The sequence below is a fragment of the Bipolaris victoriae genome (assembly GCF_000527765.1).
Source record: "Bipolaris victoriae FI3 unplaced genomic scaffold scaffold_38, whole genome shotgun sequence".
NCBI classification, from domain to species: Eukaryota; Fungi; Ascomycota; class Dothideomycetes; order Pleosporales; family Pleosporaceae; genus Bipolaris; species Bipolaris victoriae.
The window spans coordinates 200595-225994 of record NW_014575354.1 but is presented as its reverse complement, the minus strand read 5'-3'; the positions used below and the strand labels follow the sequence as shown (position 1 = coordinate 225994).

Here is a 25400-nt window from a genome sequence, read left to right as displayed (position 1 = left end):
CGGGCTGGCCTCGATGGCTAGGCCGGCGGGTGCATGTGCATGGCCCATACCGGTACATAGTACGTACAGCTCTCGTCGGCTGCCGCTTTGTCGTCGTTGTCGACGTCGTCGAGTCTTGCTCGCCCTCTCCCGAGCCCTCTCCCTCTCACATACTCCATCCAGACCGACATTCACCCATTCTTACAAGTCGCCCACCACTCTCGCTGCAACAGGCCGTCTCAGCTGAATGCACGCCGGGCTGACATGCCGGCGCCCGTGTCATTGTCTGCAGCCTGATATCTGCCCATTTCGGCCCTAACAGCATCATAACGCGGTTTGCCCATCACCGCCCTGCCTGGCTGCCAAGAAACGACATCATTTCACCAATCCTTGCTCACCACCACCACAACAACCACTCCCACCCTTCGCCCTCGTCCTCGCCCTCGCGGCCCTCACGCCTGCTCCCTCCCCGCCGCATTGCCCATGCGCTGTTTCTGTCAATCGCGACTGCCATCCCACCCCGCCCGCGTTTCCTGAGTCGCCAGCACAGGGAGAGGCACCCTCGCCGCCCACATTCCCTAGCATCCATGTCCTTGTGACACTCGCTATCGCCCACCAGACAGCCTCACCACCCTCCACCAGCCTGCCCTCGCGATAAGACTTTATCCCTGTCGGAACTGTCCGTGACACGCTTCTTGGGTATACACGGGCCCCCCAACTACAAGTTCCCCACTATCCCCCTCTCGCTCGACAGCCTCGTTCTCTCGATTCTCTCCCTCCACAATGGGAAACTCGCAGGGAAAAGAGTCTCTACCGGAGCGAAGGGGCCATGGCCGCCGCTCCAGCGCACACAACATCGCTTCTCCAACCACAGCCGGGCCCGGACACGACAGATCAAGCAATAATCCCTATGGCAACTCGAGAAGGGATAGAGGCAGCAGACCAGACCTGTCCATTCTCGGCTTCCGATCAACAGACCATGCTGAGCGAGATCCTGCTCTCGAGCCGCGCCGTGAGACAAAGGCAGAGAGGGAGGCCCGGAAGCTGGAGAGAGAGCGTATTCTTCGGGCGCAGGAGCGCGAAAGAAGTCTGAGAGAGGAGGGTGTTGATGGAGGCTATTTGGTCACACTTGGAGTCTATACCGGTCCCGAAGACTTCAGCAAGGCCGCGGTGCGACAGCTGCAGGTACGGCATCACACCACTACCGTTAAAACATCGTACTGACACATGCTAGATTGAGCGCCGACTTGCTCCCTTTTGGAGAGGTCTCGATGACCACCAAGACACTTGGACTGAGCACCAGCTCGTCGAAGTCGTAAACGGCCGCCCGCTACCCGCTGCCGACGCCATTCCTCCACAAGAGCCGCCTCGACCGAACAACAACCTCAGTCCAGTATGGAACCCCCGCAGCTCTGAGCCGAACCTGAACCAACTTACTGTACCCATGGGCTCCCGATCCATGTCGCAAGAGCCAGAGCGCCTATCACCTTCGCACCCCGGCTCCTCTCTTCCTTCACCTACATCGCCAATGTCCAACCAATCCTCCTCCTCGCCCTTCTTCCGCAGTCGCGCAAAAACTCTAGCTTCTCTCGCAACCGGTTCGCGCAATGCATCACAGGCCGACATGGCTCCCCAGGAAGTACAGCTGCCAAAGGATCCGTACGTCAATGGTCAACGGGTGGAGGCTTTTCTATACAAGAATGCGTCAGAGTGCCCCATCTGCTTCATGTACTACCCACCACATCTCAACCGAACACGTTGTTGCGATCAGCCCATCTGCTCAGAGTGCTTTGTCCAAATCAAGCGTCCGGACCCGCATCCCCCGGAGCACCACGGAGAGCCTGGAGCCGAGGGCTCGCCACCCGCTGAGCCGGAAGAGGAGATCCAATTGGTGTCAGAACCCGCTGCATGCCCATACTGCACACAAACCGAGTTCGGAGTGACGTATGAGCCACCGCCTTTTAGGAGAGGCCTAGTCTACAGCGGCCAGGGCTCAACCCATTTGGGCAGCGCAACATCGGCAATGTCATCCACGACATCCTTGCATTCACCCACTTCCGCTGGATCGGGACGAAGAAGGGCAACGTCACTCGCGGTTAATGACAAGACAGTTGTTACAACAGACATGGTGCGGCCTGACTGGGCGAAGAAGCTTGCGGATGCCAAGTCCCACGCTTTACGAAGGGCTGCTGCGGCCACGGCTCTACACAACGCTGCCTACATGATGGGCAATCTGCAACAGGGAGAGAGTCGCTTTGGTATCGGCAGGCGAAGGCGACTATTCACTACCGATAGCGGCGGTAGTAGTGGAAATGGGACACCACGACGCGAAGGCGAAAGCTCTTCAGGCCAGCAGGGATCTTCAAGCGATTTGTTTCCCAATCGGTTGAGCTCGAGGAGAGGCAACAGACTTGAGGATCTCGAAGATCTCATGATGATGGAGGCTATCCGTCTTAGTTTGGCAGCCGAAGAAGAGCGTAAGAAAAAGGATGAAAAGGAAGCTGCCAAAGAAGCCCGGAAGGAGGAAAAGAAGAAGACCAAGGAGTTCAAGAAGGTCGTAAAGGCCCAACGTAACATTGGCAGCGGCTTTCACCCTATATCTATTGACGATGTTGATGGCGCAGAAGCCAGCAGTTCGGGTGCAGTCGGAAAAGGTAAAGGAATCGACCGATCTGGTAGCGCAGGTGGCTCCAAGTCAGAGCTGGGATCGAGTTCACACACTGCCTCTACCAAGGATGATCCTCAAGGCCATCTTGAAGCCAGCCGTGCGCAAATTCAGCGAGAAACGTCCGACTCGGCCAATTCCGCAACGCTCGATCCGCACAACAACGAGCAGCAGTCACACCGCGCTCTGATGCGCAATCTGTCAAACGCCTCGTCGTCCACGTCGTCGTATTCCGAGTCCTACCAAAACTCGTTGCGACAAGAGGGTCAGAGCAATCTAGTGGCCGGTTCATCATATTCACCCAGTCTGAATGCTTCAGGGGATAGTCCTCCACAGATCCCAAATATCCCAACTAACACGGAGCCCATGTTCAACTTTGAAAGTCTTAAAGAAGCCATTTCCCCGGAGGAGGAGAATAAGAACGAGAACAAACCCCAGTTTATTGAGGATGTTGGAGAGACGAAGACTCAGTTGCAGGTAGACGGTGCCAACAAGGCGGCTGAAGACTCGACAAGCAGTACTGCAGACGTTTCAGATCAACTGGCTGAGAGCACAACAACGCTCAGGCCAAATGACGACGCGCCAAAGGCGGTCGGTGCCCACAATGCTGGCAATGATGAGATTAGCCCGGCGCCTCCTGTTGAGTTTGTTTCTGACGAGCGCTCTCACATGGACCAGAAGCATATTGGGGAAGTCAGCATGGCACATGAAGTGAGCCAGCACCACGCTACTCAGTAGTTCTCACATTCATAACCCAACTTTTTTTTTCCAGAGAATCATTCCACACCACTCCTATCACTTGCATTCTCATCGGTGTTTCTTATATGGCGTTGGGGTGTCATTTTTGTCGGGCGAGCATTCCGCCTCTTCTTCTTTTTCTCCATCCGCAAACAATCGCTATAACTTTTTTTTACTATGTTGGTCAAAGTCATATACGTATGCACACAGATACTTTGGTGGGATAGTTGGGTGGAGAGGGGGAGGGGAGTGAAGATTGTTATTATCAGCATTTGAAATCCAAGGCAGATTTAAGCAAAAAAGAAAAACAAGGGGACAATAAACCCGGGGCTACTCCATGTGCCTGAAAGAAAGACAAAGCATGTGCCCTTTCTGTTGTGTGAGTGGGTGTGTGCATTAAGAGACTGTTTTTTGGGGGTTGTCTGCTGGTTTTTCTTTCTTTTCTTTTTTAGCGGGGAGGGAAAGGGAGGCATCATATACAAGACACAAGTGTGTGTCGATTCGTTAAAGTATGTGAAAAAGAGGCTTGAACCTGGGTTATTTGTTTATTTTTCTTCAAATCAAAGACAAGAAAGCTAAGTACAATGAGTCAAAAATTTACTTCCTTTCTGGCAAATGTTCGCTTTCTTTCTTCTGCTTATCTTCTTCTTCCACTTCTCTCTTTCTTGCCCGCGACTCGGCTCAGCTCAGCTCTTGTAGCCTCTTACTCGGGTATATATCCCTTTCATTCTCCTTCTTCTTCTTCTTTCCGCCCCCCCCCAGTCTTGTTATCCCCACAAAAAATTGGTGGGGGAACGGCGCGGATCGGGGTTATCGAGTAGTACTCTCACGCACACTCTCTCTCCTCTACCTCCTTCCCTTTCCCAATCGCATAACAAAAAGATTCCTAACAAACTCCCTGCCAACCAAAAAAAAACTCAAATTCAGACGCTAGACAACAAGAATAAAAGAAACCGTGGTTATCGTATTCAAATCATTAACCCACCATGTCGCGCGTGTGTGCGTGCGTGCGTGTGTGTGTGTGCCATTAGGGGCTCTCTGCGAAGTGGAGCGCAAGTCACTTCACTCAGTACATCAACGCCTTGATATCGCGGTAGCTCAGCAACGCGGTTGTAGATTGGCGGGAGAAGAAGAGAGACACTAGGTCCATGACGTTGCGCATCAGCGCGTGCGGTTTGCCCGGGTGCAGCAAGTCGAGCAGGGTGAGGGACCAGCAGGCGAGTTGCACTATGAGGAGGAAGGCGATGCAGATGCGGAAGGACGAGTCTTTGCCCATTGTTGCTACCGCTGGTGTTGATGTTGGTGTTTTGTGGAGTGTGGGAGTGGTTGATTGGCTGGTGGGAGATCGCAGGTAGGGTGGTGACGTGGTTGGTTTGCGAGTGTGGGGTTTGGAGGTGGGAGACTGACTCGCTTGTTTCGGGGGGGGGAGGCGTTTTTGCGTGTGTGTGGAGAGAGAGCGAGGCAAGTATGTGTGCGTTGTAAACCGGTAGTTCGCAGGATGATGCGTGTGCTTTTTTTTCTCCCTTCGGTTTGCGGGTGTAGTTCGCAGGAGTAGTGGCGGTGGTGTGCGTGTGTGTTTTTGGCAGCTCTTTGGGGAAAAGCGGGAAAAGAGGAGAAGATGAAGGAGTAGCGCGGTAATATAGATGAAAGTAGGTCGGAGTTTGGGGATATGAAGGGGGTAGCAGGGGATGCGCAATACGGAAAGTGAACACGTTTACTAGGAGTTTTAAATTGCGAATTTGAGTGTGCTGAGCGTGCGCGCGCGTATCTCTTTTGAAATCGGTTCCAGGGTCTGCTTTTTTTCCTTGCGCGCGTACGGGGAGGGGGGCCAACAGGTATAATTTATGCTTAATTTTTTGCACAAACGGGTAATAAAGAGGGGAAATTGGCGAGGTCGGGTTTGGTTGGATGGGAGAGTAGTTGCAAAGGTGGAGTCCGTTCTTGTTGATATGTACTCTTGGTTTGAAGTGTCGGTGAGAATCTGGATCCGTTGGCAAGGGAGGCAAACCCAGCGATAGCCACTCGTTCGTACTAATCCCAAGCGTTTACTTTTTTATCCGGCTGGAACGTTGAACCCAGTCGGAGGAATACGAGTGACATATGACAGGGTAGAGAAGAAGAGGAGGGGAAGCTCAATGTACTCTTTCGCACACCGAATTATCGCCCTTGGACCCTTTCGTCAGTGGCGCAAGCCTCGCAGTCAGCTGGTAGCTACATCTTCCCACAACCCCGTGATCCTAGCGTGCGGGGGGCCGTACAGGCGGCCAGGAATCGTGTGAGGAATGAATGTCGGTGTGTTGCGATATGCTCGGGTTCTGAGAGCAGCCTAGTTTGTTTCTTTCGGGATTGTATTCTCCACCCACACTAAGCTGACGTACTAGGTCTTCGGCCATTTGGGCTCTCGACCACCAATCCCTCATCCCGCTATCTGCAGCTATCTGACTTTACTGCCGCTAGTAAGCTAATATTGGTAGACATGAAGATATAATTAACAGCTGTTAAAGAGTGTTAATTCTCATATCTTTAGCAGCCGTTACTTATTAACTGGATTTAAAATAATGATTAATCAATTTAACTGACCACACACTATCTAAGCGTTATTCAGCCACCGAAAATTATCCAGCAGTGCAGTAAGCACCCTAGCAGCAAAGAAAGGGCCGACTACGGCCGCCTTTGCAGAAATAGCAAGCGATCAAAGTCACACTTGCAGCAGCGCAAACAATGACCACGACCATGGATACGAGATGGAGTAGATACTTGATGCGCGTATCAATTGCAGAAAACAATATTATTTCATCATACTAATTGGATACAAGGACGATGCAGGGCGGTACCACGCCTCTAGCTTCAAGAGTAGCTCGTACAAGCTCCGTAGTTTCCATGCGACTAAGTTTGTCCTACCAGCCCCCCTCCCCGAACGTAATGCGCATCTGGATACAGTATTAGAAGGTGGTCAAATATATGGGTGAGCATATCAATGGCAATATCTTTGCGAAATACATAAGCACATAAGAGTATGCTATTGACCTTGAAGTAATCAAACTCCTCACTGTTACTTGATTAGATACCTTTCACATTATTAAACCTACTTATCCCCGCAGTTACATACTTCCACATATCAACCCATTCCCCTACCAGCCATTCGTCATTGAGAACCACCTCTCATATCAACCTGGCTCAAGGGTATTAGTCTCAAGATCCATTTAACACAAAACCTATTATCGGCAGAAAAGTTATCTCCCTTATAGTTACTTTATCTCATCTCGAAGCATATCAATATTTCTTTCTTCGATTCTGTAGGGAGTGAGCTATCTAGATGCTAACTCGAAATGATAGAGGATGAAGTAGCTAGCTTTGAGATGTTATTGATTACGAGAACAAAGGAACAAACGCTTTCGACTGGTGGAATGTTGGCTTCGTTTTGTAAGCGCTGATTGCTGTTGGTGCTCTTGGAGATGTAGTTCTCTCTTTGAACTTAGTGCCTAGAGTAAGAAAGATCTGTAGACATGATAACGCATTAAAGGTTACTCATGTTGATTGTGTTGATTTAGAACCTAATTGATGTTGGAAAACTGCGGTATTGAAATACGTGCTGGAATCTTGCCATTGAATGGGCTTAGGGTATCTCAAGGTAGACCCATTTTGGAAGGACGGTTTACAGTCACAACCATGTAGCTTCGTTACTGTTGAGGGTGAAGTGACTACTTCTCTATGATTGGTTCAAAGTGTAGGCTAGTGCGTGTTAATCTAGGTAATAACTAAGTAGTAACCCAGAATCTAGTAAAATGCTTAATTACTTATTTTTGTAACTCTTTTTAATCAGAGTAGCAATTCTAATTAGAGTGACTAGTATTTACTCTGTTAAGCTCTAAAATTGTAATGTTGGTAGGGGTGCTCCAAAGGCCGCGTAGTTAAAAAACGAGCTACTCCAGCTTAAACCAACATGGGTTTAGATCCGCCCGCCCGCGTGAGCTGCGTCTCCACATGGGCATTGCCAGCGAGGCTGCACATGCATGCGTCCCGGCCGTTCTGTAGCAGGAATAGATCTCCTGCATGCAGTTGCATGTTTTTTTGAGGGGTGGCGAAGCAAAATGCTTGTTGACATCATGAGTGGCGATACTGTTGGGTTGAGAAATCAAGCCAGTTTTGAGAGACTGGGAGAGATGCTTTGTAGTTTGCAAATTACACTTATCGCTGCTGCAATTGTAAAATAGTAGCGATACCCGTCGTCGTGTCAGATGTCATGCGCTGCGGCAGCTACGCATACCTACGCACATGCAGGGTTGGTCGGACTAGGGGAGACCCACTCATGGGCTTTGATGGTCCACTTAGCTTTGGTATGTTTTGCTCCGCTATAGGAGCTACTACGCAGACTCAATGGCGCTTTCCGAGGTCACACCGTCGGGTCGTTACGATCGGCGACCCGAGGAAGGTTGAATTCAAAGTAGCGGTGATGCGATCTATGGAATTTACTAGAGAGGCATTGGGGTGGAAAGAGCATGTGAAATAGCCTGGTTCATTTCATTTATGATGCTTAGTAACTGTCATTTGCGAGACCATGGAGGATACAAGAGTATAACGGAAACTGTTGTGTCGCGGAAGGGTAACACGAAACAAACCCTTTTTTACTAAGGTATAAATCCCTAAGAGGAACATTAGATGTATAGATGAATTAGTTTCCTCGGCTTCCCAAAATCTTAACGCTGGGCAGACATTGTGGAGTTGTAAACCTGTCACGTGCAGTGTAATGGTGCAGGTGTGGTCCCACGTGACGGCATACGATGCAGTAGTAGTCTTCACTTAGAATACGTTCAAGGCAGATGTTTGGATCTCGAACATGTATTCTCACCAGTTTTACCTTTTATCTGCCCGACACCTTGGTAATACTAAAGCTTCCGAAAATAGAAGCGGTGTACACGGGGATAGACTTTCACCCATCCGATGCAGAAACGCTCGGCAACTTCTCAGCTACAGAGGGTTTTTAGACCGAAACGAGAAAGACATTGACCACAAAGTAGCACTGTGAATTTTTGAGAAGTCAGATTTCGAAGATTGTGGAACCAGCACTGTGGGTGAAATCTTGACAGAGCAAGTATGTCATTAGGGTTGGAACTGCCTTGCTGATACACAGAGAATGTGCGTCATACTATAGTAGCGAAACAAGCAGCCTAGGCCATATCATCATTGTGAGCGTATCGAATAGTCACTCGAGCTCTATCAAGGTTGTCCGAACAGCGGTGATTCTTTGCTGCTCCATCTCATGTGAATTTAAACCACAGTGCACTACTACATAATACCTAGCATGTATCAGCTATTTTAAACAGCGCATACAATAAGCCCGAAGTAGAGTTTCTCTAGCCGTCACAAATTGTATATACCAGACTTTAAATAAAGGCGGTGAAAGAGACAAGTCTAAAGAGCAGACATCTGGCTTCGCCGCACTAGCCTACTGACAGGCGGGATGACGTCTACGAAACCCATGCCCATGGATGTTTAAGTAGTCCAAACATTGAAACCCAGTAATGTTGCGAGTGTGATGAAATGAAAGCGAGAGTGGAGTAGTTCGGTAGGGCACGTGGAGACATAAGCAAAGTCCAGGATGTGTGACAAGATCTGCGATGACATGGCGTAAGAAGGGTTCACGCTGGATTTTCGGGACGCATGCACGATTGTGTGCACAGTGCTTGTCCCCGCATGTGGTAGGTATTACTGTGGTGTAGAAGCAGGAGCATTCTGTATGCTCGTGTGTGTGTGTGGGTGTTGATCTTCGTGTTCGTGAGGATCATGATTGGCATCGAAGACTTGGGTCGGTGACGGCAGCGGCTTGAGCCCTACTAAGCGAATGGGGACCGCTAGCGGCCGATCAACAGAGGTTTGCCTCTTGATCTGCAGTGCTAACACACGGCAAGCCGTCTAGCTTGGATTCAATCTTCTTTTCTCCCTTCTGTGCAGCGCTGATGGATGGTGTTGAGTATAGAAAATAAAGAGGTGGTTTTGGCAGGGTGCAAGGGTGGTGCAGACGCCACAGGCATACAGCCAGTAAAAAGCAAATTGTGCCTGGAAGCCCCCCGCCATGGGGCTGAAACGGACAGAGGATGCAGCTCAATAGGGGAAGCGATTACGTGGACAGGTTCTCGATTTGGAGACGACTCCACCCGGGGATAGGCGAGCCTGTGGGTTAGATGGTTACTGCACTTGTCGATGCACATACGAGCTGCACAGTGCAATGTCGGCTATGACCGTCGGCGCAGCTTTCCTGAAAAAAAATTTCTTCGAGTCGTCCCTTGCCACTAGAGCCACAGAGCAGGACTATGAATAGAGGGTTGGCAGAGTATGGCCGCTGCCAGATTACTTTGCACTGAGGTTTCACCCGGCAAAGACTATGGCGTGGGGCGACTGTTTGGAACGGTGTGTACAAGTGACGCGGTAATATTACGGCAATGACATCCGATGGCACGTATCACAGCTGCATGGCCCGTGGAGCATGGCGTACAATGGTCTGGAGAGAGGCGTCCATGTACCGGCTGTGGTGACATTGTTGAGGCCTATCGATACGCAGCGTTTGCCCAAACTCGTTGGCCAGAATGGATCCACGCCAGGGATAGCCGATCCTCGGGCCCGCCGTCCTGTCTGGCACAACCCAGGGGTCGACAAACAACTCTACTGCACCGCGTACAACAGCCAGCTCGCGATGAAGCAACGGCCTCGAGGTTTGCCCAGTGTCGCCATGAAACCGACGGATAACGGGATATTGTGCGGCCAGCAGAGGCCATAGGCCCATTCCGTGATTCGCTGTGGCGAGTGCTAGCGGGGTTTCATATCCCCGTCTGTGGCTTTCCCGCTAGACCATCCCTGCATGCCTGGTGTCAGTCTAACGCCTCGACTCCAACACACGAGTTGCTCCTTGCTATTTCTAACTTTCTTTACTCGCTCTTTTCTTTCCCCCTCGCCGCTGTCGTTGTGCCCTGAAAGGCTTTTTCACTCGTTCGCCTGTTTCTTTTTTCCTTTTCTTCGTTACCGTACGCAGAGATTGACGGCAGGCCTTCGTCGAATTGCTGTCCCTACCCCATCTCTCCACTATATCGATCGCTCCACAAATTCGCCTAGTCAAAGGTGCTTGACGCACATACTTGACAAGCCAGGCATCTCTGGGTACATCCCCGTACCCTCCAATTACGCGGCCCGCATTCATATTCACGTCTTGCCCACGTCTTGTCGGCAAACGGACTTGCTCCAACTAACCCCCACCGAGTCTCCTCTATGACAAGTAAGCGATCCTCAAGGTCTTTCCGACTCTCCAGTCAAGGCTTTCAGCCCATAAACAACGCCGCCATGGACAACCACGCAACAAACATACCTCTCGAGACTGTCATCAGCCACACGCCTTCACACTCACCCTCCAATGCCCACAATGAAAAGGCCGAGAGGCCACACATGTTCACGCGCGGGCGCAGGAAGTTGGCTGCCATAGATGAGAGGACAGGCGCGCCCATACCTCCTCGCGATCAGGAAGAAAAGACTGCTCTCAATCGCATGGGAAGGCTCTACACCAAGATCTTGAACTGGAGTATTGTCACGCGCTACATGGTCTATGTCGCACCGGTTGCGCTCCTATTGGCCATTCCCATTATTCTCTCGCAAACTGGTACCATCACAGGTTCGATTAGCGGCACAAACCAGAAGAAGTTCTGGATCTGGATTGAGATCATCTGGCTGAGTTTCTGGGTCATGAAGATTGTCGCCCATTTCATTCCTAATATTTTTGAGTTTTTGGTTGGAGTTGTCAGTCCTGGTGTCAAGAAGTACGTCAAGCTGCTGAGAGCAGTAGAAAAGTCTTTGTCGTTCGTCCTATGGATGGTTGTCAACCAGGCCACGTTCCCTGCTGTAAGTGTCTCGTCTTTATACCATCACAAAATGTCATGGCTAAGTTTACATAGCTCGTTCGACCCGTCCCTGGCAGAACTGGTGATAGGTATCCATCTTGGCTTGACCCTATGCAGTCAGTTCTGCTTGCTCTCCTTGTCTGTACCATCATCATCTTCGGCGAACGCGTCTTCATCCAACTCATCAGTATCAGCTACCACCGCAAGCAGTTTGATGATAAGATCAAGGAGTCAAAGCGCAACATCTACCTTCTTGGTGTACTCTACGACACTTCGCGAAGCTTGTTCCCCGCCTACTGCAACGAGTTTGCTGAGGAAGACTACATCATCCAGGATACAATTCTCGATCTCGGACTATCCAGCAAAAAGGGAACCTTCAAGCACGGTCGCTCGGGCAGCCGCACCCCTCTGCGCCTCATCCAAGAAGTTGGCCGAGATGCCGGTCGCATTGGTGATAAGATCACTTCAGTCTTCGGTACTATTGCCTCAGAGATCACTGGCAAGAAGGTGTTCGACACCAACTCAGCTCACTCGATTGTCATTACTGCCCTTGAGAGGAACAAGAGTGCCGAGGCACTTGCCAAGCGTATCTGGATGTCTTTGGTTGTCGAAGGCAAGAACGAGCTTTACCTAGAGGACCTTGTCGAAGTAATGGGACCCAACCGCCAGGAAGAAGCGGAGGAATGCTTTGCTTCAATTGACCGTGACGGAAACGGCGACATAAGCTTGGAGGAGATGATCCTTACCGTGACCGACTTCGCCAGGCAGCGCAAGTCTATCAACTCCAGCATGCACGACGTTGACCAGGCCATCAACGCCCTGGATGGCCTTGTCATGACCATTGCCCTAATCATCTGTCTCTTCGTCTTCATCGCCTTCCTTGCCCCAGGTTTCCGCACTACTCTAGCTACGTCGGCTACTGCTCTCCTTTCCCTGTCTTTCGTATTCGCTGCTACCGCTCAGGAAGTTCTCGGTTCCTGCATTTTCCTTTTCGTCAAGCACCCGTACGACATTGGCGATCGCGTTGATATTACTGCAACAGAGCTGACTGTCGAACACATTCAGCTGCTCTACACGGTCTTCAAGCGCGTTAGTAACGGCAAAACTGTCCAGATCCCCAACATCGTTCTTAACGGATTGTGGGTGGAGAACATCACCCGAAGCAAGGCTATGCGAGAACAGGTCTCTGTCTTCTGCGACTTTGCCACATCATTTGAGGATATCAACCTGCTCAAGTTGGAAATGCTCAAATTCGTTCGGGAACCAGCCAACGCTCGCGAATTCCACCCCGACATCGATATTGAGGTTGTCAGCATTGCTGAAATGAACAAGTTGGAGCTTCTCGTCGAAATCAGACACAAGAGCAACTGGTCCAACGAATCGCTTCGTGCTGCTCGCCGGTCCAAGTTCATGTGCGCATTGGTCGTTGCTCTCCGCAAAGTTCCTATCAATGGCCCAGGTGGTGGAGATGCTACTCTTGGTTCTCAAGATAAGCCCACTTGGTCTGTTGCAGTTCCCCCGGCCGAAGCTGTTGCTGCATACCAAAAGTACAAGGAAAGCGCTGATGCAAGCCGTATGCACCCTCTCAACCCACTCAAGGACGAGAACGTTGGTGCGTCTACAGGAGTCGATTACCTTGGTGTTGGTGGTGAAAGCCACGCCATCTCTTCACTCAACAACCGCAGGCCCGGCCATGACGCAGTCCGAGATGACACTTGGGAGGCGCGTGGCGACGATGCTAGCACTATCGGCCGCCCAAGCATGGACCAGAGGCCAGACATTGATGAAGTCCGTGGTTTGCTGCGCAAGGTCAGCTCTGTTGGAAAGCGCAAGGGCGGTGCAACCTTGTCTCCATACGGTTCACGCCTCTCTGTAGACAGTACCCGTCAGAACCCACCACCACCTCTACCACTCCAAGTAGTACCGTCTACCAGCCAGGGCTCATTCGCACCACCACCATCAGCACCTTCAACAAGGCCTCCTCGTAGCACAGCGCCCGGCTCACCGAGCTCAATCTCTACGGGCCAGGTAGAAGAGTTTTCGTATCAGACCATGGTCCCACCGCCTCGCTCACGGAGCCGACCGCGTGCACCGCAAGTAGAGGAGGACGAGGGTGAGAGGATGTGGGGTGCTGGGTCTAATAACCCGTACAGAGGCCAAGGATCACCACAACAAGGACCATCTAAGCGCGAGTAATGACACTAGCTGAGATGTTGTGGTGGCGTTGTTCCCCTTGTCCGGAAAAAGGAAAACAATGTGTCTATTTAGGGACGATGGTGTCCACATTTTCTGCTTCTTGTGTAATGTATAGAAAAATTGGGGGAGATGTATAGCATCGTGTCGGTGACTTGTCCAGAGGACGTTGGTCTCGCACTTTTGGCGTTTTTTTGTTCTTCCACATCTTAACTCGCTACAATCCCCAATGCGATTTAGCGAAATAGAAATCAATTCACCATTTTTTTGGTTTATTATTACAAGTGTTTGTTCTCGTATCACGAAACTTGTTCCATTCTCTTTTCAAAAATAACTAGTCCTGCCGTGTTTTTTTTGTTTTTCTCTGGAGTACGAATACGAAGTTCCTGTCACGTGCCACAATACCATGTAACGGGGAAAATCATAAGACGCCCCGTTATTATTGAATTAAAAAAAAGGGGAGAACAAGGTCCCATATAACTTAGATATCCTTGCCTTCATTACTCCCAACCCCTACCTCTTCGCTTCCCGGCTGCTTTTGCTCCTAAAAATATTTATTTTTAGACGAAACGTCCAAAAAGAACAACCAACGGACAAATCACCCACCGGGAGGAAAAATCCCACCAATCTTGTTCAGTATTTCATTTAAAAATTAATACTACGTTACTTTACAAAGTAAAGTTATTTGCGATAATTAAAAAGGTGTGTAACATGGGAGTTGCAGAAAGATGATGTAATGTGATAATCGTAAACCGAACGAAAGGAAAATCTATTCTATAAGGGGTTTTGGAACGTGGAGAGAGAAAAAAAAAAGGGAGCGGACTGGAAGCCGCGGGGGAGACCGTATGCTCGAAATCGTAGTTAGCCGCATTTTGGGGGGGAGATTATGCAGCCGGCCGTTTTTTTACACACCTGGGAGGGCTCGCCACTTGCTTTTGAGATAGACAGAGACAGAGACAGAGACATAGACAGAGAGATGGAGGGAAAGACAAATAGACAGAAATGCAAAAAAAACCCAGCTCGCTAAACAATGCAAGACAGCAAAAAACTTGACATGACTTGAAGAAAAAAAACACCGTAAACATATGCAAAATGAATCGACCGTAAAAAACCCACACACAGATGAAAAATCAACACACGACTCTACTCACCGCAAGCGGCTTTCCCGTGACACCGAGCCTATTCCCTAGCTCAAGATACATATCCCAGAGAAACTTATCATCAATACCCATCCTTCCCTGCACCTGTACCTCAGCGGCCGCAACCCCCGTGGCCAGCACCTCGCTCGGCAATCCTAGTTTCAAATCCACATATTGAGGAATCGCCACAAGCAACTCTCTAAAAAACGCCTTGTGCACAAACGGCGTGTCCTTGCTTGACCAGTCTGTGAATTCGCAGCGCGACCACTCGTAGTAGCGGGGGTGCAGGGTAGGCACTATGCGTAAGAACTGGAGGGAAGGGAAGGAAGAGAAGAAAGAAGACCAGTCGACGTAGCGGTTCATGCGGATGGCGTCTTTGAGCTGCAGTTCGATTTGGAGGCGTTTGATGCGGGAGAGGTCCCAGCCGAGGGGTGCGTCGAAGGAAGTTAGGGGTAGTTTGTCGAGGGTAATTGCGAAGACGTTTTTCGAGTACATGCAGTCTGTGGCTTCATCTGCTAGCTTTTGCGAGGTCCGGAGGAGGTCGACGTGGAGGATTGGATCCGGTTGATTGGATGTTGATGTGGATGAGTGTGGACATGATGGGCGTTTTCCTTCCAAGAGGCGTTGCTGGTTGAGGCGTTCCCTGGTCTTCCGTGCCTGAAGGCGTTTCTTGCGGTTCTTGAGAATGGTGGTTGCGTCGAGGATGGGGAGTGAGTGGGGAGTTTGGCGGACGACTAGGTACGAGTAGATTTCGTCTCTGATCTCTTGAGGGAGCTCCAGGAAGCGGAACGGTCCGGTGTGGTTTCTGCGAGGGCACCCATGTGGGTTTGGCGGAGGAGGCTGCTGTCTGTGGGATGGTGTAGTAAACTTTGGTCGTGGAGCGCATAATGTTTTCTCGTTCGATTCTGGTTTGACGGCGGTCTTGCCGCTAGCAGTAACGAGTTTGAACTCGTGGTGGCCCTTGACTGTCAGGAGAGTTGGTAGCAGCTCCTCGAGCTTGGAGCTCCCTCGTTGACGTCTTCGTAATGCCATGATGATTACAACCCAGTTGCATGAACAATCTGTTTGCATCAGCCGCATAGTTGGCGAGAATATTTCTTTAAGAGAATCTCCGGAGAGGGAAATTGCCTTCATCTTACATCTTCTCAATTCGGCGAGCGCGTGGGACCCTGGCTCCAGCGCTGAAGGATCGGAAGTTCCAGGCTGATGTAATGTCTGGAGGTGTTCGCACCATGTTCAGTAGGGCCTTTGTCCCGAGTTATGGGGTCAATCACGCAAGTGGGGAGGGATCCATTTGCGGAAATTGAGCTCAAGGCCACTGAATCGCGGCGTGAGATGCAACACCGATGGAGCATCTCGGCATCTCTTTTTGATTACGATCGATCATCTACTAAACCCCCTCTGACTGACACGCGGGGGACCTGGGAAGCTTATCCATATTTGGGTAAGCAGCAAAAAGAAAGAGATGGAGATGGACAGAGCACGAGGACAAAGCAAACTCTGTTGGCCTTGTCGGTGTGTAGCAAGCCAAGGACAGGGCCGGGTAACGCATGTGTGTGAGGTGTGGCTTAATAGCCGTTGTATAGGTTAGTGTTTCAGCCCCAAGAACATATTTAGGCATGCAGCAGAACGGTTAAGCGAAGAGCCTATAATGGAGATGGTCAATCCCAGCGGCCTGGTTGCGTTCATGCAATGTTTAGATGATAGAAATTGATGTTTGCGCGCCCTGCTTGGCTGGCTAACCGTCTACGCCGACTTTGGCGTGGCGGAAATACTTCATGCCCACCCAGGCGACGACGACCCACACCCAGCTGGTAACAGCCGTACAGACAATCAAAGCGGGATAGTAGCCAGTGATGGGCAGGGTTGCGTCGTCTTCCAGATCGGGTGGTGCATACGGTGTCTCGCCCACGTCCCACGCCCAGCTCCAGACGCCGAGGCAGGAGCCCATTCCTACAACAAAGACTATCCACGTCGCTATCAGCACGACCCAGCCCCACCATTCGGTCTCACTGTAATCCCACTCGTCGTCCGAGTCAATCTCGGCAGGTGTCACGAGCGAAGTAATCGACGTACGCCGGTTGCTGCGAGTCGAGCGACGGTGTGCGAGAGAGGCGACAGGGCCCTGGCTCGGCACTGCAAAGGAAGAGTAGTCGCTACTCGCGGCCAGAGGACGGTAAAAGGACATGACGTCGTCATCGTCGGTGGTCGAAGCGTAGGGCGCCGCAGGGCTCGCCGCCATGGGCGAGATTGGCGATGCGAGTAATGGCGGAGAGGGAGGAGGCTCTGGAACGTCACGTGATGCGCACGTGGGTTCGGTCGGGGAGGATGGCAGTTGGATGGCGGGCACCCAGGCGGCGGCGGCGGTCGTGGTGGTGTCGGCGGGCGACGAGTTGAGGGCCGGCTTGTCGAAAGTGGTGATAATGGAGGGTTTCGCTGCTTTGCGCAAGGAGCTGCTTCGTTCGCGCATCCGGGCCATGGCCGCCTTTCGCAACGAGCCCTTTCTCTGACGGCCGCCCTGGGTCTGGCGCAGTGCCTTTGCCATGGATGACCCCTTTACGGCGCCTTGGTCGTCGTGTCCATGTGTCCCCTCGCTGCCCGTGGGCGCTGAGAGCGACGATCCTGTAAGACCCTTTGACGACGACGACGAAGATGACCTCAGAAACCCGCCCAGAATGCCCCCGGATTTGGTGCGTTTATGGCCAGACGCGCTGTCCTGGCCAGGCTCTACGTTGTGCGCATCCGCACCGTCTTCCATTTGCCCTGCTCGTTTCCCAGCGCGTTTGTTTGTTTGAGTGTCTGTTTGTTTGCCGACAGCTTCCTCCTTTTGTTCGTTCTTGCTTCTGTCCTGTGCGAGCGTTGACGGCCACGACAGCGTGCTGGCGCTGTCAGAGTGTCATGTCTAGGTCTGGGCTGTCAGCAGCGCTCAACGGCAGCGCGTCATACACACTGTACCTGGCGTAGCGCCTCCCTGCATGCCATGCGGCCGTGGGTGGGCACGGACAGGCTGCAGGGGTACACTGACCATGAACCCCATGCGGCGCTGCATGTGGAAGCACTCCCTCAATTTCCCCTCCACCTCCCCTCTGGGGTCTGACTGCGCTTCTTATCTTATTTTTCCGTGCCATGCGCTTTCGCTAGCAGAGTCACTCATTACCGCAATCCGATTTTTCCGTAGTCATGGCTTCGAAACTGCCTCTACCAGCTCCACCGCGTACCCCGACGCCGCCTCCTGATGAGGACGCGCCCCAGCCCGTGGGTCTAGGATTCGAGGGTGATCTGTCGTCCAGGACGCTGGCCTCGACCGCAAACGGGCTGCTGTCGCCCATGTCGGCGACGTTTCCCTCGAAGCAGTATGCCACGCTTGCGCCCGGCGACTCCATTTCGCAGAGGGCCTCCCCCGCCGTGCTGTACACGCCAGCAAGCGCAACCTTTCCCTACACACCCGCCAGCGCTGCCAGCGGGGCCATGGACACGGATGGGCCCTCGTTGAGCGGATCGGAGAACCCCAATCCATTCAACTTCCAGTCTGTCACGTACCAACCAGGGCAGCCGCAGGCCAAAAGCAATGTGCAGCTCCCACCCCTGCCAGCAAAGCTTATACTAACATTCACAGGATGTTGGACGAAGACGAGGACACAAGTACAAGCACAGCAGTGTATCGCACCAGATATTTCTAGAACCCGCCCCGCGCGCGCCCCTCCAGCTCCCCGCCTCGCTGCCCATTCCGACGTTTAAAGAGTATCGGTCATCCATGTCCAAGGACCAGAAGCTGCGACTGGCATGGTGCTTTTGTCACTTGGTCGTAGCTGGGCTGGTTCAATGGGGCGCACACGAGTCCCTCGCTCTGACGGTTTTGTCCCGCTTGATATTCTACGATGCATTAGGCGCATTTTTGTGCGTGGCTGTAGATGTCGGAGCAAACTTTGAAGTGTGGAAGCGCTCGAGCATCCGTCACCCGTTTGGATTTGAGAGGCTGGAAGTTATCGCCGGGCTGGGCATGTCAGTTGGCCTACTGTTCATGGGACTCGACCTGATTTCTCACGGACTAACGCATGCACTCGAGGACGCTGGCGGACACCATGCGCATCACGCAGACGGCCACGAACGTGTTTCACCAGGCAGCATTGATCTTGCTGCGCTGAGCGGAATTGTGTCGACACTGGTGTCGGCTATTGTGCTCAAGAACCATGCCCGAATCGGGAAGGTGATGAGGCTGGGGGCGATTGCTAATTTGCCCTCAGTCCTCAGCAACCCGTCGCACTTTTTGACGCTGTCGTGCTCGTCGCTGCTACTTGTGTTGCCCCTGTTGAGCATACAAATGTATGTGTGGCTGGACCGGACACTTTCCTTTTCGGTTGCGTTTTCCATGGTAGCACTAGGGTGGATCCAGGGATGGACGCTGGGCAAGATGCTGCTCATGTCCTACTCGGGACCGGGGGTGTCGGAAGTGGTGCACGAGCTCGAGGCGGATCCTGCAATCCGAACGGTGGAGGAGGCAAAATTTTGGCAGGTACATTACGGGCTGTGCCAGGCCAATCTGAAGGTGCGCGTCAGGAATATGGAGGAGATTGGGCGTCTTCGGGACCGTGTGGGCAGCCTGGTGCGGAACCGGTTGGGCGGCGGGTACGGGAGCGGCGGGCAGAAATGGGAGGTGTCGACCCAAATTACTGTGGAAAAGGACTGAATGCGCTGGGCGGCATTGCATCACGCTTAGGATGCGCAATACAATTTCTTGGGCGCCCCTGTGGCGAGTCACATGTGTGCCCGCCTGCAGTGTGTAGTAGGTGGTGGTAGCAGTAGTCCGCAGCCGGCAGCCCGTGGTCGTCCGCCGCCCCGCCATGTCGGGGATACAGATGCAGATGCAGATGCACAGTGTAGCTGGTGTACGTACTTACTCTAGACAAGACTACGTAGTTTTGCAGCGCCCATCTTACAGCCCCGAAAAAAAGATGCCCTCGGCGCGGCAGCAAAGGGCATCATGGTACATATGGGGCTGCACCGCCTTTGTTTCTGCCGGCCATGTCCTTGGGATGCGCCCGTTGCAAGAGGGCCCGAGGCAGTTTGTTTGCCCGCTGCTCGGGCATACTAAGGCGGTGCTAGAGGCGTAGGTACATGGATGGGCGGTAGGTAGACAGGCATACCGCATACAAGATACACAGGGCGGCGCATCGTAGGCTACGTCGTCTGCAGCGCTGCACATCTGCATCCACTGCCCGCCAGCTGGCAACCCATCTGCGTCCCGTCGCCGCCTGACGCTGACGCCACCCCCTGCAACCGGTAGAGGGTTAGCGAGGAAAAAGCCCTGTGGGCGCTTGAGATCAACCGGCACCCTGTGCGCCCTCACCGCCGACGGCCTGCCCCGTGCGACTGGCCACTTTCTCTGATCAGGGTTGGGCTGCCTGCAGGTGCTTGCTGTTCGCTCGTCACGCCCACCGCAACTCTCCACACACCCGCGCTGGCTTTTGTGCGCCGCCTAAACACCTGCAACAGAGCCTGCCAAAGCGTGCAAGAGCCTGTGACCTGCGAGGCTGGCAGTTGGCAAGTGGCATAGTTGCCTCCAGGTCCATGGGAATGGGAATGGCCAGGCTTCGCGATGAGCGAAGCACACGATACCGCGACGATGGCGAATATTTAGACGACCGAGACCGCAAGCATCGCCGCCGACAAAAAGACGCAAAACACGACGACGAACCACCAATGTCCGCCCGCGACAGAGAAAGGAGAGAGCGCCGCCGCGCTGATGAGGCCCGGAGGCAGGCTGACGTCGACATCGAGGAATTGAGAGCTAGGAGAGAGTCGTACTACACGCGCAACGAGACAGAGCGTCGCCGGGAGCGGGAGCGAGAGCGGGATCGTGCCTCTCACGACAGCAGACGAGAGCCCGTCAAAGACAAGTCGCGCAGCAGTAAAGAGGTCCGCCGGGATACGACGCGGCGGTCGTCGAAAAAGAGAAATGTCATCCCCGAGGACGAGGACTTTGTCTTTGGCCGCCCAAAGTCGATGGGCCACGTCGAGGAGATCACGGTGCGACGCCCGTCTGTCCGCAAAAGAAGTGAAGAGGGAGGGTCTTCGAACAGAACAGCTTACACGCCCGTGTCCGGTTCTGGATCCGCGTCCGTCCGCAGGGCTGAGGTCCCAAATTTGTCCAGGTCAGGATCTGTCCCCACTTGTACACGTAGCTCCCACTAATGAGAAAGCAGGAGCGCCTCTGTTCGTGAACCAAAAGCATCTACTACACCAGCAAGGCCGTCTGTGCGACGCACAAGCACTGCAAAGTCGCCTGCTCCACCCACACCGCTTACCAGGACGCAGTCTGTCAAGGAGGCTGCCCGTCGCAGTACCGGGGGAATCCTGTCAAGCTTCTTCAAGCCCTCACTGTCGCGCAACACCTCAACGTCGGCGCATAAAGAACACCGTGACCACCGCGAAGCCCGAGAAGTCCAACGGTTAGTCGTCAATACCATTAACACGCTTCCAATGTACTAACTTGCTTCTCAGAGCCGACTGCTTGGTATGCATGAACGATGACATTCCTATCCACAAGACTGTCAAGCTTGCTTGTGGGCACCGCATGTGCTATTCCTGCCTAAAGCGACAATTCACCCTCTCTGTCAAGGATCCCCAGCACATGCCGCCACGATGCTGTACATCAGAGCACATTCCCTTGAAGTATGCCGACCGACTGTTCGATGACAAGTTCAAGGTACTATGGAATAAAAAGTTCCAAGAGTACACCACCAGCAACCGCCTGTACTGCCCCACAAAGGGATGTGGCCAATGGATCAAGCCATCCAAGGTCAAGATGGATCCAACATACGGTCGCAAGTACGCACGATGCAGCTCATGCAACACAAAGGTCTGCGTACTATGCAACAGCAAATTCCACACCAAGCGCGAATGCCCCAAGGACGAGGAGACTAATCGTCTGGTTGAGATGGCCAAGGAGCAGGGCTGGCAACGATGCTACAGCTGCAAGGCTGTAGTGGAGCTCAAGGAAGGTTGCAATCACATGACCTGGTAAGTTCAATGCATCCAACCCTCTTTGCAACAACAACAACAAACATCTAACCATCCAACAGTCGCTGCACTGCCCAATTCTGCATGGTCTGTGCTGCTCCATGGAAGACCTGCAACTGCCCTTGGTTCAACTACCAACACATCCCGGATGATGATCGCCTGAATGATATGCGCGTGCCATACGCAAATCCCCGTTACCCCGACGTTGAGGTTATTGAAATCGCGGAAGCCACCCCAGCGCTAGGACGCCGCCCAAGCATCCGCCCCCGTGAGCGCCCCGAACGAGAACGCGACTACGACCGTGCCGAACGAGTTCTGTCCGGACAGCTTCGCAACTCGCTTCATCTCCCTACCCCGACCGTATCATCAGCACGACGCACGGAACCCGAGGTCCAGATCTATGGTGTTGGTAACGCTGGCGGCCACCACATGAACGATTCCTATGCTATCCGCTCCGTGCCCAACTCTGCTGTCCGCACCGCTGCTCGCCTATCTACTCCCCGCCAATCGACCCCTAGAAGTTCGATTTTCTCTAGCACCCGCCGCGTCTCGGCACCTACCCCCTCACGCTCTGCTCCCCCCGCCGTTGTCACTTCTTCAGTAATGGCTGGACTCTCAAAAGATGGAAAGAAAGTCGGTGCAAACCGCGTAGGAACATGGCTCAACCATGTTCAAATCGACCCCGAGGCGACCGTCACCGCCGCGGAAAACGTCGAGGTCGACGACTGGAGGTGTGATGGCACCATGATTGGTATTGATTAAAGGGAAAAATGGTTGTACACTTACGGCGTTTGGATTTATGATTTCTGGTTTGTCATATTTTTTTTATTTTCGCACGGGTGGGATTTTGCATGTACAATTATTGTTGTAGAGGTTTTGGATCGCATTTAGCCGGCAAGATACCCACTTATGTCTTCGTTAATAATGCATATTAGCTACGTAGTTTCACTGGAACTTTTTTTAGAGATTGCTTCAAAAGAATATTCAATTTTATCTTTTCGACTTTTACTCCCAATCCACCAGCATATTCGGTGTATTAAGACGTGATCTGACTAGCATATGCGCGAATTAGAAAAAAATGAACTAGACATTGCTGCCCAACAACCAATATGCACCGACGATAAGCAAAAAGATAGTAATGTCTTGGCTGTCAGCCCTATGTGAATGCCAGGATGACAAAAAAAGTGGTTCGAAGAATCTTGAGCAAGCTCAAGCACGTTGTCCCCTTCGTGGATCGAACACGATACCTCCAGATTTAATGACCGAAGACTTCAGTCTGGCGCTCTCCCAATTGAGCTAAGGAGACGGCTTTTTATTGGTTGGTTGTAAAGTTTGTAGACTCATGTATCACGCATAACGCATTGTCTCCCGTCAGCTGCGAGATCATGCGAGATCTCTTACATCCTACAAATATCTCGATGTGCTGCTCCACCATACGAGGTTGTGTGGGGTGAACCACCGCGACTAGACAGGATAAAGCCTAGTGCACCGAAGCTCACCCACCGGAGGTCCGACAGCTCAATAGCTTCATACCCAATACCTCCAACTGCGACAGCTTACCACGAGGGAAAGAAGCTTACGCCAGCTCTTACACAATGCAACCCTCACCTCTTGCGAACCCATTGGCTACTGTAGCCCAGCTCGAGACCTCCGGCTCACAAATTGACGGCATCCCACCCGATCTCGAAGACTCGATACGCTTCGCCGGCGCAAGGCTTACACAAGCCGCGGGAATACTATTGAGGCTACCACAAGAAGTCATTGCGCAAGCTATTGTGGTGTTTATGCGATTCTGGCTTGGGCCAGAAGGTGGAAGTCTCGCAGAGTTTGGCGCAGAGCAAGTCTCAGCAGCTTCTCTTTACCTAACCACCAAGCTGTCTGCATACCCCAAATCACCACGGAGTCTGGTTAATGTATACGCATACCTCGACTCGCTTCCCACAACCTTCTTCGATATGGACCAACTCAACCAGAAACAGGATCCATTGGAGTATTTTGTCACAGAAGGCACGTACGAGCGCCGTCGCGCAACCCTCTTCACCACCGAACAACGCATCTTGCGCACCCTTGGCTTCAATGTACAGGTCCAGCTCCCCTACACACTCTGCATAACATACCTGCAAGCCCTCGATGCCTTTGCGCATCCTCGCGCGTCAGAACTCGCCAAACGTGCAATCGCACACCTCAACACTGCTCTGCTTAGCCCACAATGCCTGTATTTGACACACCAGCCACCGGCGCTGGCTACGGCAGCGATTTACCTGGCTGCAAGAGAGACAGGAATCAAGATGCCAGAGTGTGAGTGGTGGGAAGTGTTTGATACAGACAGAGAGGTACTGGGGTTTTTGTGTGTGGGTATGCTGAGTTTGGAGGGCTTTGCGCAGGAAGAAAAGAAAAAGTGGGAAGGAAGTAGGGTTCCCATGAATGTGGATGAATTAGAGAAGGAGATGAAGAGGAGACAAGAGGTAGAGGGTTAAGGTGAGCACTCTGAGGACAAGAGAAGAGTCGGAAATCTCACTGCTTGGATCTGGACAGCCGCCCAGTCTCAATCGCAGTCTTTTCTCCGACCTTCCAAACACATGGCACCTGACAGGATTTACACACACAGTTCCTGGAGTTCCATGGCTTCACAATGTCTTGCTTGCACAAACAATGTGCAGAGTTCAATGACATTTGTCGCACAATACATGTTGTTACGTCTTGGGGATTCTCTATTAAAGGGAATCTCCTTTGATTCGAAATGAAGACCACAACAAAGCAAATACAAAGAACAGAAGCACTGTGAATATTTCAACAAACCGAACAGAAAATACAACATGGATACCCAAAACAGCCAGCTTGCGCAGAATCAGTGCGGACTCCCCGTTACTCCTGCGTCGGAATTTTATGTGAATGCGGAATCTCCAGTGGATTCAGACACATGCCTGGAAGACATTCAAATTAAAGGCAACTTGGCCAAGCCGGAATTTCCCACTATTGAGAGCGTGCTCCGAGGCAACCCAGGTGGTTTAGTCCGTCGCGGCGCGATCAAAAGGCCTAGCATGAAGAAGAGGCACGATAGTCATGCTTCTAAGACGTCTTTTTCCACTGTAAACTCAGATTGCGCTTTGGTAGACGGTCGGGATGAAGATATGCCATCTGCACGCCGTCTTAGCTTTGAACAGATTTCTAACCAGCTGTCCTCTGACTTTAATGGCCTAGCAACCACTAGGGACTATACACGTAGCCAGGTCTCAGAAGGTGCCCAATCATCGGTTCTTCGTAGGGTGGAGCTCATCGAGACTTATGCGGTAGTTTCGAGGATGCCCGATAATATGCCGGTGACTGTTATTCGCCCTTCACGGTTTGTAGAGCACATGGACGAATAGTCTAACGACGTATGCGAGTGGAAAGGTAAGGAATAGAGCAGTCGGCAGGAGAAGACAAGGGGTCTGAGATGTCGATCAAGGTGAACTGATGATTGGGATGGAGTTATGATTGTATGGGCGTTTGTCTTACCTTGCTTTCCAACCCTATTCTTCTTAGATCTATTTCTAACATACGACCCCCCTCATCCTTAGCATAGTGTTTGTTTTCCATATCCTTCACTCACTCATTTCATAGTCACTGTATACAAAAAAATCACACCATTGTTTTCACCACGCTGTCTCTTCTCACTGCATCTTCACAATACACATGTAATTACTACTTTTATTACCATCTCCTCAACTCCAACTCCCCACCTTTTCCTCTCTCTCTATAAAAAAAACAAAGTCCAAACACGACCAATCTTGGTCACTACAG

The 25400-nt window shown here is 52.0% G+C and overlaps 10 protein-coding genes across 10 annotated transcripts; 7 read left to right on the top strand and 3 right to left on the bottom strand.

Moving 5' to 3' along the window:
• Positions 1 to 762: 762 nt before the first annotated feature.
• On the top strand, positions 763 to 3382 carry COCVIDRAFT_15668 (hypothetical protein; the record flags this gene model as incomplete). The annotated part of the gene is made up of 2 exons (XM_014701550.1): positions 763 to 1164; positions 1214 to 3382. The coding sequence occupies 2 exons, from the start codon at positions 763 to 765 to the stop codon at positions 3380 to 3382; spliced, it is 2571 nt and encodes an 856-aa protein (XP_014557036.1).
• A 530-nt stretch (positions 3383 to 3912) lies between these two features.
• On the top strand, positions 3913 to 4203 carry COCVIDRAFT_98038 (hypothetical protein; the record flags this gene model as incomplete). The annotated part of the gene is made up of 1 exon (XM_014701627.1): positions 3913 to 4203. A coding segment is annotated over one exon (291 nt), but the record flags the coding sequence as incomplete, so codon positions are not given.
• A 245-nt stretch (positions 4204 to 4448) lies between these two features.
• On the bottom strand, positions 4449 to 4658 carry COCVIDRAFT_37443 (hypothetical protein; the record flags this gene model as incomplete). The annotated part of the gene is made up of 1 exon (XM_014701626.1): positions 4449 to 4658. One exon carries the CDS (start codon positions 4656 to 4658, stop codon positions 4449 to 4451), a length of 210 nt encoding a protein of 69 aa, XP_014557112.1.
• Positions 4659 to 10714: 6056 nt separating this feature from the next.
• COCVIDRAFT_26296 (hypothetical protein) lies at positions 10715 to 13461 on the top strand (the record flags this gene model as incomplete). The annotated part of the gene is made up of 2 exons (XM_014701565.1): positions 10715 to 11266; positions 11320 to 13461. The coding sequence occupies 2 exons, from the start codon at positions 10715 to 10717 to the stop codon at positions 13459 to 13461; spliced, it is 2694 nt and encodes an 897-aa protein (XP_014557051.1).
• A 1127-nt stretch (positions 13462 to 14588) lies between these two features.
• COCVIDRAFT_98028 (hypothetical protein) lies at positions 14589 to 15629 on the bottom strand (the record flags this gene model as incomplete). The annotated part of the gene is made up of 1 exon (XM_014701625.1): positions 14589 to 15629. The coding sequence occupies one exon, from the start codon at positions 15627 to 15629 to the stop codon at positions 14589 to 14591; it is 1041 nt and encodes a 346-aa protein (XP_014557111.1).
• Positions 15630 to 16335: 706 nt separating this feature from the next.
• COCVIDRAFT_98083 (hypothetical protein) lies at positions 16336 to 17142 on the bottom strand (the record flags this gene model as incomplete). Its single annotated transcript, XM_014701624.1, has 1 exon — positions 16336 to 17142. One exon carries the CDS (start codon positions 17140 to 17142, stop codon positions 16336 to 16338), a length of 807 nt encoding a protein of 268 aa, XP_014557110.1.
• A 635-nt stretch (positions 17143 to 17777) lies between these two features.
• On the top strand, positions 17778 to 19284 carry COCVIDRAFT_98176 (hypothetical protein; the record flags this gene model as incomplete). The annotated part of the gene is made up of 2 exons (XM_014701623.1): positions 17778 to 18167; positions 18214 to 19284. 2 exons carry the CDS (start codon positions 17778 to 17780, stop codon positions 19282 to 19284), a joined length of 1461 nt encoding a protein of 486 aa, XP_014557109.1.
• An 887-nt stretch (positions 19285 to 20171) lies between these two features.
• COCVIDRAFT_37438 (hypothetical protein) lies at positions 20172 to 22379 on the top strand (the record flags this gene model as incomplete). The annotated part of the gene is made up of 4 exons (XM_014701622.1): positions 20172 to 20749; positions 20801 to 21046; positions 21099 to 21617; positions 21680 to 22379. 4 exons carry the CDS (start codon positions 20172 to 20174, stop codon positions 22377 to 22379), a joined length of 2043 nt encoding a protein of 680 aa, XP_014557108.1.
• An 833-nt stretch (positions 22380 to 23212) lies between these two features.
• COCVIDRAFT_15663 (hypothetical protein) lies at positions 23213 to 24094 on the top strand (the record flags this gene model as incomplete). Its single annotated transcript, XM_014701549.1, has 1 exon — positions 23213 to 24094. One exon carries the CDS (start codon positions 23213 to 23215, stop codon positions 24092 to 24094), a length of 882 nt encoding a protein of 293 aa, XP_014557035.1.
• Positions 24095 to 24433: 339 nt separating this feature from the next.
• COCVIDRAFT_98077 (hypothetical protein) lies at positions 24434 to 24985 on the top strand (the record flags this gene model as incomplete). Its single annotated transcript, XM_014701621.1, has 1 exon — positions 24434 to 24985. One exon carries the CDS (start codon positions 24434 to 24436, stop codon positions 24983 to 24985), a length of 552 nt encoding a protein of 183 aa, XP_014557107.1.
• Between the last annotated feature and the right edge of the window lie 415 nt (positions 24986 to 25400).